The 13945-nt window shown below is 42.3% G+C and overlaps 1 protein-coding gene across 1 annotated transcript; it reads left to right on the forward strand.

Annotated features, from left to right (window-relative positions):
* Positions 1-322: 322 nt before the first annotated feature.
* On the forward strand, positions 323-6015 carry LOC139743539 (NAD-dependent protein lipoamidase sirtuin-4, mitochondrial-like). Its single transcript, XM_071654020.1, has 3 exons — positions 323-1791; positions 3202-3369; positions 5939-6015. Exons 1-2 carry the CDS (start codon positions 889-891, stop codon positions 3352-3354), a joined length of 1056 nt encoding a protein of 351 aa, XP_071510121.1. The 5' UTR covers positions 323-888; the 3' UTR covers positions 3355-3369; positions 5939-6015.
* The last annotated feature ends 7930 nt before the right edge of the window (positions 6016-13945 follow it).

Genomic DNA, 13945 nt, shown 5'->3' on the forward strand with positions numbered 1-13945 from the left:
GGGAGGTATCACCTCCCTGAGTGTAGTCATGGAGCTAGTAGCTCCATGATGTAGTGGAGGTGGGCAGCACTACCACACACTACTAGCGGGAGTGCGATCAGCTGGTATTCTCATTAACTAGTAAAACTGTCTGATTGACAGCGAGTCGTGAATATTCATGACCACTCTAGCGTGAACTCTTGACCCTGCTCGATCCGGCGAAAGTATTTTACTGGACTCTTTTTTCTCGGGTATCGCAATCCTCGGGTGTCACGCCCTCATACGGCTTGTCGCGAACAATCACGGCTACGAGTAAAAAGAGTCCAGAAGCTAGACTAGCTGCGAACGGGCAACGTCGTTGCGTTGCAAGCGGGATCCCGGGACTCGACCAATGCTTCGATCAGCATTTTCGTCTTTTCGCGGGGCCATGTGCAGCGGGCGGCGGATCGACGGACAAGCTGAAGAGTCACCTAAACCACGCGGCTGTCGCTAAAACTACTCAATTAATGGCAAACTCGTCCTGTTTCTGTGTCAGATATCTTCATGGTCAAGAATGAGAATCGTCTAACGAGTTCCGGGTAACGTTACCTTTATTTCTTGCAAGTGAACGAGAGCGGGATCTTCATCCGACAGACCCGCCCTGTTTGTCCTAAAACTCTGAAGTTTATTAACGTAGGCCTGCACTGTATTCGGCCATTGAGAAGTGAAATGGATGGATGGACTATGGCAGAGACTGAATTATGTAAAATAACGCTCTGTGACTGTGGCTATGCCTCTAACTAACTCTTGAATTGAGCTTGTCCACACCCACTACAAGCAGCGGCTACAACTAGTTTAATAGACACCAGCAAAAGACAAAGACAAGTTGCGCTGGTGAGTTGAGTGTCACAACGGGATCAGGTAGATATCATGCGGTCATTATATTGGAGCCCCAGATCTCAGTGCTTATCGGCCACAATGCTGCATCTTGTTGGCTGTGTTCCCAAAAGAGTGAGGACTATTCTAACTACCAGTACTAGTATGGACGGCAGAAGTGTAAAATGTGGCCTTCGATGTAATCAAGCTCTGCATAATAGGTGGATTTCACAGTCACCATGGTCACATTTACAGTTTGTGCCGAAAAGTCAACCAGTTCAACGTGACTCACTTGAGCAACTTCAAAAGTTCATCCATCATGCCCAGAAGTTACTGGTAATAACAGGTGCAGGAATTTCCACTGAATCAGGCATACCAGATTACCGATCTGATGGTGTGGGACTGTATGCGCGAAGTGGTAGCAGACCTATTCAGTATCGCGATTTCATCCACTGTGCAGCAAGGCGGCAGCGGTACTGGGCCAGAAATTTTGTGGGCTGGCCTCAGTTTAGATCGTTCAGGCCCAACCAGTCTCACATGACACTTGCATCTTGGGAGGAAAAGGGCAAGTTACATTGGCTGGTGACGCAAAATGTGGACGCCTTGCACACGAAGGCAGGGAGCCGTAAGCTGACAGAACTGCACGGATGCACCCACCGCATCGTTTGCATGAACTGCAAGACCCTAACCAGCAGGGACGAGCTACAAGAGAGGATGAACGCAATGAACCCTACCTTTCACGGAGACCAAAAACACGACATTGCGCCGGACGGAGATGTGCTGCTGCCCGACGAACTTGTAGCAAAATTCAGAGTCCCTGCATGCAAAAGTTGCGGGGGACTTCTAAAGCCACATCTCGTCTTCTTTGGCGATAACGTCGACCCAGAAATCAAAGAGTTTGTCTTCCAGAAAGTAGATGAAAGTGATGCTGTTCTCGTAATTGGCTCCTCACTTGAGGTACAAAATCTGTAATTTTAGTTCTCCCCATCATGTTTTATATACACGTGTAAACTTGACTGTATTTGATAAAAAAAAAAAATATAAGTATGGCATAACTTGCCAGTGCAGTGGCTTGTATTGATATTATGTTGTCTTGAACTGATTTTTTTTTTTTTTTTTTGCAACTAACCACTATAAATCCCTGCACAAGTAATAATTGATAATATGTCTACTTGGTAAAAGGTTTGCTGGAGAATGACCCCCCCCCCCCCCCCCCCCGTAAAAACTTGGTCTCAAGTAGCCCAGTTAAAATAGGATTGAAATGGCCAGAAAAATGGGTTTGTTAAAAAGATTGGAGTTTAAATTCTATCAGCATTTGTTCTCAGGTTTGAAAAATGTGTATTTCACAGTATCATTTACCTTTTCCTGGATTAGTTTTTGCTCGTTCTGCTGTAAACTCGCACGTTCGAACGTACACAGCTATCAAGTCTTCAGTTAGATTTTTGCGTTTGCTGACCCCAGGCACCCCAGTCGGGTGCCTGGTTTTATGTACAACAAAAGATTCTGTGAGCCCATCAGCGCATGCTCTATTCATACCTCGCGCCCGATTGATATTTCCATTGTTCACTGGCACATGTAGTTGACCGTGGAAAGGGGGATACAATGTACCGATTGACTGCTTTCACACAGGTGGATTACCAGCCTGTCTGCCTCTCTGTCGACGGGCATTAAAGAATCTCATTTGGGGGCATTTTAGGCACTCAGAGAATTGAGGAAGGAATGGGTTAACATGAAGGGTACAAGTTAAGCATTGTACTATAAAAGAGTCTGTCAGAATTGGATTATTGCGCACAATTTTACAGTGTAGGAAGTGCAATTTAGCTGAATCTTGAAGGATGTTTGTTTCTGAGTCTGACATCATGCACTGTAGAATTTAATATACTGATACAACTTATGTACACGCATAGCTGTGTGTTTGACTTATGGAAATCCCCCCCCCCCCCCACCATAAGAAAAGAAAAGAAAATTTTATAGATTTCAAACTACACCTGAATTATGTAGTTATAGTATACCATGTACGTACCCTTTAATGTAAAAACATTGCTGATAAATGGCAAGTTCAGATGCCACTATGATATGGCTTGCATGGAGTAATAATTATCCTATATAGGCCAGCTGTGCTAAGGAAGATTTTTTGTTTACTGATCCCCACTAATTTGACCAAACCTCTATGCGCTATTCTCCCCTTGTTTACTTATAATGCAAGGATGCAAGTGCTGTTGCTCATGTTATTTGTCCTCTCTACAGCTAGATTTCGTAGTCAAGCTTCCTATCAGTGCTGTAGAGATCGTTTTTGTTTGAAAAAGAAATTATAATTTCTTTTTTTTTCTCCCTCTCTCTCTCTCTCTCTCTCTCTCACTGCTCCAGGTGTACTCTGGATATCGTTTTGTGCATACCGCATGGCAGTCCAACAAGCCCATAGCCATCATCAACATCGGGAACACGAGAGCGGACAAACTTGAGCCGTTAAAGATTGAGGCAAAGATCAGCGATGTGCTGCAGGAGATAACGGTTACCTGAGAGCAAGACATCAGTGTAAGTTTGTTTCTGTGTTTGTTTGTATTTTTCTGTAAACGATTTGGTTTGTTTTCACCAGCTCATGGACTAGATCGAGTCTTTAAACTTTTGGTCCATGAGGTTATTATATACCTACATGTACATGCGGTGTTCTCATCTTTTGACTTTAAACAGATATGCACTCATGCACACTAAAATATACACATAGACCAGGGGCGGCTGCACATAAATGTTGTTAGCGCTAACAGTGCACTAGCAGCACTGATAGCGACAATTTGGCCGCACAGAAGCGTGCTGGTAGTCAAATTCACAAACAGCGCTGTTAGCCTATAACATCGCGAGGCCTCGAAGAAGCTAACAACAGTGATGCTGTTTTAACAACTCACTAACAGTGCCAGGGGCACCGATAGTGACAATGTTAGTGAATAATTTGGTGCATGCACTGTACAAGTAACTTCAGTTGTCTCCTTCTTGTCGAGCCCACCGGAGGTGTGGGGAGACTAGGGATCGCCTGCGACGTCTGTCCGTCCGTCCTTCGTCCGTCTGTCCGTCGTCCTTCCGTCCGTCGTCTAAACTTGAATAACTCTCTACTGAGGATTTCAATTTCAATCAAACTTGGAGGGAAGAGTGGTTATACAAAGTTGCACATTTAACCAAACATGAAGGGCACCTCAGGGTCAAAGGTCACAGGCAGAGGTCAATGAACTTTAGGGCCCAATGTTAAGTTTTTAGGGCACGTTTCGTTTATGGCTCGTAACTTTTGATGTATCTGTCTGTTTGTGAGCAAAATTAGATGGTAGATGTCCCTTGGGAAGTTGAAGGTTACCACAAGGTCAAAGGTCAAAGACAGGGGTCAACGAACTTTTAGGGCCCAATGTTAAGTTTTTATGGCGCGTTTTGATTATGGCTCATAACTTTTGATCCCTTTGTCCGTTTGTGACCAAACTTGGAAGGTAGGTGTCCCTTGGGGAATTAAAGGTCATCACAAGGTCAAAGGTCATAGGCAGTTTAATGAAATTCTGGGAGTTAGAAAAATATTAATTTCTTGTACGCAAATGGGCGAGACACTTGCCTTGTTTATACCATATAGATATACGTCAAAATAGATCGACCTAGACATAATTAAGAATGTGGCAGGTAGTGGGCGACTTAGATTTTGCTGATGACGACACAAGGAGACCAAGATACAATCCTTTTCAAAAAGAAACTGAAAGTGACTTTTTCCAGGAAATATCGGTTTTCCAAAGGTGTGCTTTTTGTCGAGGCCACCGGAGGTGAGGGGAGACTAAGGGATCGCCTGCGGCATCTGTCCGTCCGTCCGTCGTCCGTCTGTCTGTCGTCCGTCCGTCGTCCGTCTGTCTGTCGTCCGTCCGTCTGTTGTCTGTCCGTAACGCTTCAAAAACTTCAATAACTCTTTGCTCTGGGCTTCAATTGCAATCAAACTTCGAGGGAAGAGGGGTCATACAAAGTGTCACATTTTACGATCAATGAAGGTCACCTCAACGTCAAAGTTCACAGGCAGGGGTCAATGAACTTTAGGGCCTAATGTTAAGTTTTTATGGTGCATTTCTATTATGGGCCATAACTTTTGATCCATAACTCCATTTGTGACCAAACTTGGATGGTAGATGTCCCTTGGGGAGTGGATGGTCACCACAAGGTCAAAGGTCACAGGCAGGGGTCGAACAAACTTTAAGGGACCAATGTTAATTTTTTATGGCACGTTTCTTTTTTGCCATAAATTTGTACCCTTTTATATCTCTTTTTATCTGTTATATCTCTTTTTTAAAAATCTGTTATATCTCATTCGCGTACAATTTCTTGTACGCAAATGGGCAAGACACATTATGGCACTTGCCTTGTTTTTTCTACTGGTCCCACCCATCTGTCGGACCATTAGGTACCAACCCAGTTTGTTCAATTTTTACTGGTCTATTCCTGAAAAAAGTTACCGGTCTGACAGCGCACCGCTGGTGGAACCTTTCCAAAAGTCTTCTCTGGGTCATCTTCCTCATTAATTCACTTCTGGGTTTCTTCAGCTGACAAGGAAAAAAAAAAGAGGAAGTTCTTCAGCTCATCTTTCTCATTCAACTTCCACCAAGCCTATCTATTTCTTTCTAGTGCCACTTACACAGTTCCGGGGTAAAAATAGTGGGGAGGGTGGGGGGGGGGGGGGGGGGGGGACCTGAGGCCCCCCCACTCCCTCCCTCCTTGCCCCCCAGTTCCGCCTGCCCTGCAGTGTTTTGGTTTTTACTGGTCCCGGACTGTCGGATCAGTGCCAGTGTGCACCGTTGCATCTAGACCCACAGACATATACATGCCATAGCAAAGGTCTGTTGTCTTTTATTGACAGTGAAGGAGGGCATTGTGCAGAGATCATGGCCTGATGGGGACCGGGATGTGGGTGATCTCATGACTACCCTTGAAGTCCTGTATTGTTTCTGTCAGTGACTCTTTATTACATTGTATTACCCCAAATGGGCATTGAATTCAAAGTGCTTCAGGAGCAATCCTGTACTCCAATTTGTGTGTAGATTGGGTGTTAGATATTTTTTTTAAAATTTATTTATTCATTTTTTTATTTCAGGTACCTGAGGTTGCAGTGCAGGACAAGTTCTGAGCTCAAGCAGCTGAACGGCTTTGCATACTACAGACCATCTCATCAGGGACCATTCACCAAGGAAAGTTGCTTTTGGCAACCTAGGTAACCTCTTTGGTGAGAGTGTTACTAGAAGGCGACCACCTATTTCTGTCTGGTTGGATTCTTGAAACATAGGTCTGGTATAAAAAAAGAAACAAGCATAATTAATCCAAGTTGCAAGTTTGTGCCTCAAAGAGGAAGGTATACCATCAAGAATGCACCTAAAAGAAGATAAGAGTTTCATATGTATGTATATTATAATTGTACATCATCATATTGATCATACAGTAATGTGCTGTATGACATAATTAGGTGCATTGATTTGTCAGAAACAAACAAAGTATAATTTAGACTAAGTAATCTTACAACCAATTTAGATGGGCAAAATGCCACCTCAACACTTTTAACTGTATGTAATAAAGCTAATAATGATGAACAATAATCATACCTAAACTTGTATACAGTACATAGAGAAGATGGAACTAACAAAGAAGTTTAAAAAGAGATGAAAGGTTTGAATATCCACACTCTGATAGGAAAAGAAAAATAATTTCCAGTGTTTTATGAAAATGAACAAAAAAAAACTTTTATATAGCGTTAAATTTTGTCTTAAGGAATTGGAGAGGTACAAAATGTAAAATGCATGCAATATTTTTAAACGAAAGATCCCTTATATCTTTGAAGTGTGTTGGTCCTAAATCACGGTGCAATATTACTCAAGAAAAAGGGGTGGAAGAGGCTGTTCCAGAAGAAACACTAAGATGCATCTATAGATAACATTTCACTGGAATTTTAAACTAATGACATTAAGGGGCACTTCATTAGTCTGAGCTTGTGACCCTCTTTTTTTTTCACACTACAAACTGTTCTTGAAGTGCTATTGAATGTAATCAACGCTTGGTCTACAGAAATTTATAGTATATGGTACAGAGTGTTTAATCAATAGCTACGATGTATGTTGTGTGTATGGATTTGTGTGTGATTTTCAACCTTGAGGTTGCTTTCAATATTTCTCAGGAGTAGGATTTCATTATGCACAAGTGTATCAGTCTGGCTCAGGGAAAAAACAACTAATAGAGAGAACTGCCTTCATTGATAGGGTTGCATCATTTGAGGTAAACATCTGTCAAAGATGGCATCCTCTAACAGAGACATGACATTGTCGCTGAACATGGATCTATGTAAAATAAGGTTGATAAAAAGATCTGAAATGTATGATGTCAACAACATGAATTTGTACTACGTCGTGCAGGCTGGCTTGTCAACAGGCAAACAGTGTAGAGTGTGATACAAAGTACATCACACATTTTTATGATGCCCAATAGTACCTTTTGTAAAAACAAGCATTTTTTTTTTTGTAATTAAATCACAGAATTAAGATTTTTTGGAGGTGTTTGACAGTTAAGACTGGTATAATGATGAAATTGACATGTTAAAAACTGCATTCCTATGTACAACAGTTGCCTAAATACTGTATACGCCATATGTTTCGCGAGTCTAAATTTTCGCGAATCAGGACTTCCCGACAATTTCGCGAGTGGTTAAATTTGCGATCGCGGAGGCCTGTATTGAACCGAGAAGTGTACAAACGTACGTCACATTCACATCGGGATCAGAGTTAATATTTTCGTGTGTCTTTAATTTGGCGAATAGCACCTGACTTGCGAAATTCGCGAAAATAAAAACCTCGCGAAATATTCAGCGTATACAGTATGCTACTTGTATGCAGGGTGACTGCGTGCAATCATACATGCACACTGTTCAGTTCAAGCTTTCAGCCACTTCTAGCATTACATATTTCTCAGCTAAAGATATGTGCAGGTTACAGTGTATATAACATTATATCCGTATCCGGGCAATTACCCCCCGGTCATATACTGGTTAGTGGTAAGGTTAGAGTAAAGATTAGGGTTAGGGTTAGGTTTAGGGTTAGGAGTTTGGGTTAGGGTAAGGGTTAGGTTCAGGATTAGGATTAGGATTAGGGCCAGGGGAAGGGTGCGGGGTAATTGCCCAGGGGGTAATTGCCCTAGACCCCATTATATCATACTCTGATAGCTTTTGTGAACATTTTTTATATGTTTTGTGTGTGTGTGTGTGTGTGTGTGTGTGTGTGTGTTTCAATCAATCTGTCATTGCCCATAAAGGTTAGCTGGCTGTACGACTTTGATTTTTTTTTCTCATATTTTGTCATTTGCCCTATGAGAGTAGATGCCAAGAAGGTCACAATTGACAAAAGGCATGCATTCTCTTACTGCATGTAGATCATGCTCAAGCTACAGGGTGTACATTGTACTTAAGCATGATGTAGGAGGAGCAAAAATGTTTACAGCCAATTCAACTGTTGAGCTGAGCAGAAGGCATTGGCATACACAATCACGGTCTTTCTAGTCAAAAAAGTTTGCATGTTTTGTTTCTTCATTTTTTATTAGTTCAGAATGTTGTGCTACTGTACTTGTGTTGTAGAGACTCGGGGCCAATTTATGGCTAATGCCATCCTGTGGAAAGTAGAATTACTTTTCTATAACTTCTCCAAAAAACAAAGGTTATTCCATTTCTTTCACTGCTAGTAAAATGGCTCTGTATACATGGGTACAATGTAACAACAGATCGCAGCACAGAGTCATGTGACCATTGAAATGATGCAGTCTTACTATGTTGCAAAGCAGTCTGACATTTCTAGAGCTGCAGCTAGTATTAGTCTGTCATGCTGTCAACAAAGAGATTAAATGCTTTTTGATCTTTGACTCCAAAGTTTTGCCCATCCAGCTGGCGTCTCTAATGGACTTTTTGCAACAAACAAAGCATACAGGTAGCTAGATTATTGTCTAGTCAATGCACTAGGAGAAGATGTTTGACTAATTGAAAGGATTAATAATTTCATCTTCCAACAAATGAAATATTCTGTCCATTGCATGAATGAAAAACATGTATTATATATTTATATACGCTGTAGCACTGAAAAATAGATCCTTGTTATTAAAAGTGATGTTTTGTGAATTTAGAAACTATAGAGAACGTGCGAGATCTATGACTGAGGGAGTTCTGAACGCTGTGCCTTAGCATGCTATCTGTCAATATGCTTGATGGCAGACACACTGCAAACTTAAAAGGTTCGAGACGAGCTGAGTCAATGTTGGGGTTTGTGGACTTCTTTCTACCACTCCCTGCATGAAGAACAGTTGTCCAATCTTGAGCAGTGCAATTTCCTCCAGTGCCTTGAATCCTGAATGCCTGATGGGCAGGGTTTTTTTGTTGTTGTTCTTGTTTTGATACGAGGTGAAGAACTCACAAATCTTTGGATTATTGCATCCAAGAGATGACTTAACTGCACAAACAAATAACTCTTGGTGATCTTGGCTCATCTTGTAGGTGAGTAGGTACTTTAACTTCGGAGTACGGAACGCCATTAGGGAAACAATACAAAATTCATTTCACTCCAGCCAATATTCATTTCACTTTTAACAAATACATTTCACTCACAAACATTGATTTTACTTTTTATAAAAATACATTTAACTATTCACAAAAATTCATTTCACTTTTGAATTAAAATTCATTTCACTTTTTACAAAAATACATTTCACTTTTAAGTACAAATTTTACTTTTCACAAAAATTTCATTTCACTTTTAAATAAAAATTCATTTCACTTTCAACAAAAATACATTTCACTTTTAAATAAAAAATTCATTTCACTTTTCACAAACATACATTTCACTTTTAAATACAAATTCATTTCACTTTTCACGAAAACACATTTCACTTTAGCGTACCACATATCACTCAGATGAAACCATTTCACTAACACTAAAACCATTTCACTCTGACAAAACCATTTCACTCGAATAAAAAAATATGTTCCTCTTTTTTCCAGGCCGAAAGGTGGAGCTCTGGAGAGGAGTCACTAGTACAGCGCCATTTACGCGGTGTCTAAGCCAACCCCCCCCCCCCTTCCCACTCCCCACCCCTCTCCCTACATTAGCACGCGCGCAGAATGAAAAACTGATGCATGGCTGCTTTAGCCAATAGGCGTCTCATACCGAGTGCGCGAATGCTTGCTTAGTGCGCGAACCTTCGTTACAACTTAAAGTGCGTGATAAACATGTTGCCCGGGGGGGTGGGGGAGAGAAGGGGGGTCGGCTGGGACACCGCAAGATGAGCTAATGGATCTGCTGCCCTAAACGAACCCAAATCGGTCAATACATGATTATGGAAGTTAAGTCTTTCCGAAAAATCTAACGTTAGACTCTAACTTTATAGTCTAACTTTAACGTTTAGTCTGCTGTGCGAGGTTACTATTTTACTAACCTCACATAGAATGTCTACATGTTGTAGGCCTAACAAGCAATAAGTGCGAATGGGCAAGGGCCTAACTTACCAGATGTTCTCCCACCATGGCCATTTCGAGATGGTGTAGAAGATCTACCTCGTCCGCGTACACCTCGACCGGGGATGCCAATGGCAGAAGTACTAGTACTAGTAGCTCTGCCCCAGGTCATGCTGGTTGATGGAGCTCCTCGTCCTCGACCACTTCCAATCCCAAAAAGGGATTGGAATTCTCGACGCAAATCTGGAACGTTAGTGGTAGTAGTGGTAGCAAGTTCAGCTCCACCGACACCGTACTGGGCCTGGGCCCCGCGGCCGCGGCCGCTTACCGAGCCAAAGCCAGAGGCAGCGGCAGCGCTTGGTCCTGAACGCCTTGGCGCCGGCGCCCACGATGCAATCGCATCACTCAAGTTATTCAAACTGTCCAATATGTTTTGGAGGATATCCTGCCTTTCGGGCTCCCCCATGGTTGCACTTTACAGCCCTATTATACTATCGGTGTGAGATTTCACCCTCTGGTGACTTGGCTTTGGTAGACTGGAGCAAATGTCAAACAGTTTTTCCACGGCGAGCAGCAGGCGTGTATAGGGGGAACCTACCCGTACACATCCCCCACGCGGCGTGGGCCGGCGGGGAGGCGGGGCGCCCCTGTACATTTCTTTTTTACATGCAAGTAAAATACTTTAGTAGCATGTGTGGCCACTTGATTATTCTTGGTGCTACATTTACTTGCAAGGGTGTCCATGGTCCAATTTTTTAAAGGGAAAAATCACCAATCGGGACTCTGTCTAAATGAAGGGATGACTCTGGCTCGTTCAAACAAAGGGGGGGGGGGAGATCTGTAACAGGGTTCAGCTGGGACAAGACATCTGGACTTCTTGTCACTGGTCTGAATTGCTTAGCCCCTTTTCAGGTGGCAGCACTTCTTGAGGCTGTGCCTGAGGTTGGAGCCCTAGGGAGGAACATCTGGTCTCGTTAATCCCACAGGATGTCTTTTCACCTTGAACTACGCAGAGTTAGTGGCTGTGATGACTGTATCAAACTTCCCATGTAAAATACAGCCGCTCAGATTTAGCGTTGGTTGAGTCTCTAACTCCCTGACTTTCTCAACCAGACAGGCTAGCTGTCACATCTTCTGGCTGGTATCGTTTTTTCGGGCATCTCCCTTTCGCTCCAGGAGAGTGCCAATCAAAAGCAGTATCAGGCTGTCCTTGAGAATCAAAGACTTTGTCTTTGACATCCCTTTGTCACACATGTCAGTAACGGATCTTCTTTTTTACATTTTGTATGGTGGTCTAATTCTCATCCAAAATGATTACCCCTCTCATCATTCTACACTGTTGTACAATAGAAGTGTCTTTCTGTGCATACTCTCACCTGGCACCCTTGTGCTTACATACTTTCACATGTGACCACATCTCATTCTTATCTAGAAATCCATAACAATGGATGCATGGCAGATAGTCCTAAACTTTCTTTTTTTTTTCCCTTCAACATTCTCAGGACCTGCAACTGTCCCTTCTTCATATCAAGTACACTCATATTATGCTGAAAATTGCCGAGCAATATCTAAGCTTTTCAAAGCCTTTGGTAAGCTTGTCTAGGTGCTTTGGAAAGAAGTGTTGCAATGTGAGGTTTATTTTTGTGTCGCATTGATACATGACATCGCAATTTACCAAACATGACTTTTATTGCAGTTATGACAGTACTTGGTTCTGTCAAATATTCATTTCCCTCCCTCACCATTCTCAAATAATGGAATGGTGACATATAAAAAAGTCTGTAGAATAATCAGCTGACAGATATTTTTGTATGCATTTTTCCTGGTGCGTTTGTTGTGATGGTGGAGAAACTTCTATTTCTTTCTTTTTTTCACTGTCAACTTCATCCTCAACATGACAGTCAAATTCACCTTCTGGAAGCCAGTTAGTTACTTCAGATTCACCACACCCAGACATTTCCTCTTCTTCAGCCCTCATTGATATAAGTGCATCCAGTGACCTCGGCTCTCCTTTTGTTACAGGTCCTTCCTCTAGCAAATTTATCATCTAATTTCCCAAGATCAGATGTTGTTAGAAGTTGTTCTGTTTTCTGGTATAATTATTCCTCCAAGACTTGCAGGGCAGCACCTGATACAATGTCAGTCCATTCTGATTCAAACAGCTGCTCGAAGGCATTTGCTTCAGCCTGTTCCTTCAGGTGCCGGTACGAATTGCTTACCACTTTTTGGGTGGCAGCACTGTATGAGGTTGTGCCCGAGATGTAGCCTAAGGGAGGGACTTAATCATGTTGGTGTCACTGCACTCGTAGTGAAGACAGGTGTGGTCACAAAGAGTGAATTCACCCGTTGCCTCCATGTGTGAGGGCTAGGTTTCATCCGCAGAATGTCTTTGTGTTGTGTTATGCATTTCTCTGTGTAGTCATTTAACTTCCCAAGATAAGATGATGTTGGCAGTTGTTCTGTTTTCTGGTAGGATCGCTTCTTCAAGACTTGCAGGGCAGGACCTGATACAATTTCAATCATTCTTATTCATACAGCTGCTTGAAGGCATTTGCTTCAGCCTGTTCCCTCAGGTCACCGGTCTGAATTGCTTGGCTCCTTTTCAGGTGGCAGCAATTTATGAGGCTGTGCCCAAGACTCGAGCCCAAGGGAAGGACTTCTGGTCTTGTAAATCCGACAGGATGTCTTTTCACCTTAAACTACACAGAGTTCTGTAGTGGCTGTGATGACTGTATCAAACTTCCCAGGTGAAATACAGTCACTCAGATTTAGCCTTGGTTGATTCACTAACTCCCAGACTTCCTCCACCAGATGGCTGTCACATCTTTTGACCGATATCATTCTTTTTTTTTGCACCTCCCCTTTGCTCCAGCAAACTGCTACCAAAAAGCAGTATGAGGCTTTCCTTGAGAATCAAACCTTTGTCTTTGACGTCCCTTTGTCACACATGCCAATAACTTCTTTTTGTTGACATTTAGTATGGTAGCCAAATCCCCATCCAAAATGATGGCCCCTCTTATCAACATTCTGCACTGTGCTACAATTGATGTGTCCTTATGTGCATACTCTCGACTGGTACCCTTGTGTTTGCATACTTACACGTGTGCCCACATATCATTCTTATCTAGAGATCCATAACAGTGGATGCAGGGCAGATAGTTCTGTACTTTCTTTTATTTTTTCTTTGGGCACCTCAGAACCTGCAACTGTCCCTTCTTCATCTCAAGTAAGCTCATACTATGTTGAAAATCACCAAATAATCTAAAGCTATTTAAAGCTTTGGTAGCTTCTTCAGGTGCTTTGGAGATAAGTTTTGCATCTTCAGGTTCATTTTTGTGTTGTGTTGAGAGGTGACACCTCATTTTACCAATCTTGAGCTCTTTGCAGTACTGAGAGTACTTAGTTCTGTCATATTTCTGCTTCCCTCCCTCATCCTTCTCAAATAATGGAATGGTGATATCTGGAAAGTCTGTAGAAGAATTAGATGACCAAGATTCATCTGCATGCATTTCTGCTGGTGTGTCTCTTGTGGTGATTGAGATTCTTCATTTTTGTTTTCACTGTCAACTTCATCCTCAGCATCACAGTAAGCTATTTGTGTACACTCACAGTCCATTCTGATTCAAA

Source organism: Diadema antillarum, unplaced genomic scaffold (assembly GCF_040938485.1).
Source record: "Diadema antillarum isolate AM-2024a unplaced genomic scaffold, OU_Dant_1.0 scf00000034, whole genome shotgun sequence".
Taxonomy (NCBI): Eukaryota; Metazoa; Echinodermata; class Echinoidea; order Diadematoida; family Diadematidae; genus Diadema; species Diadema antillarum.

Coding starts and splice junctions, on each gene's coding strand:
- LOC139743539 (XM_071654020.1), top strand. CDS start 889: ATGCGGTCATTATATTGGAGCCCCAGATCTCAGTGCTTATCGGCCACA. Junction 1,792..3,201: donor TAATTGGCTCCTCACTTGAG/GTACAAAATCTG, acceptor TCACTGCTCCAG/GTGTACTCTGGATATCGTTT.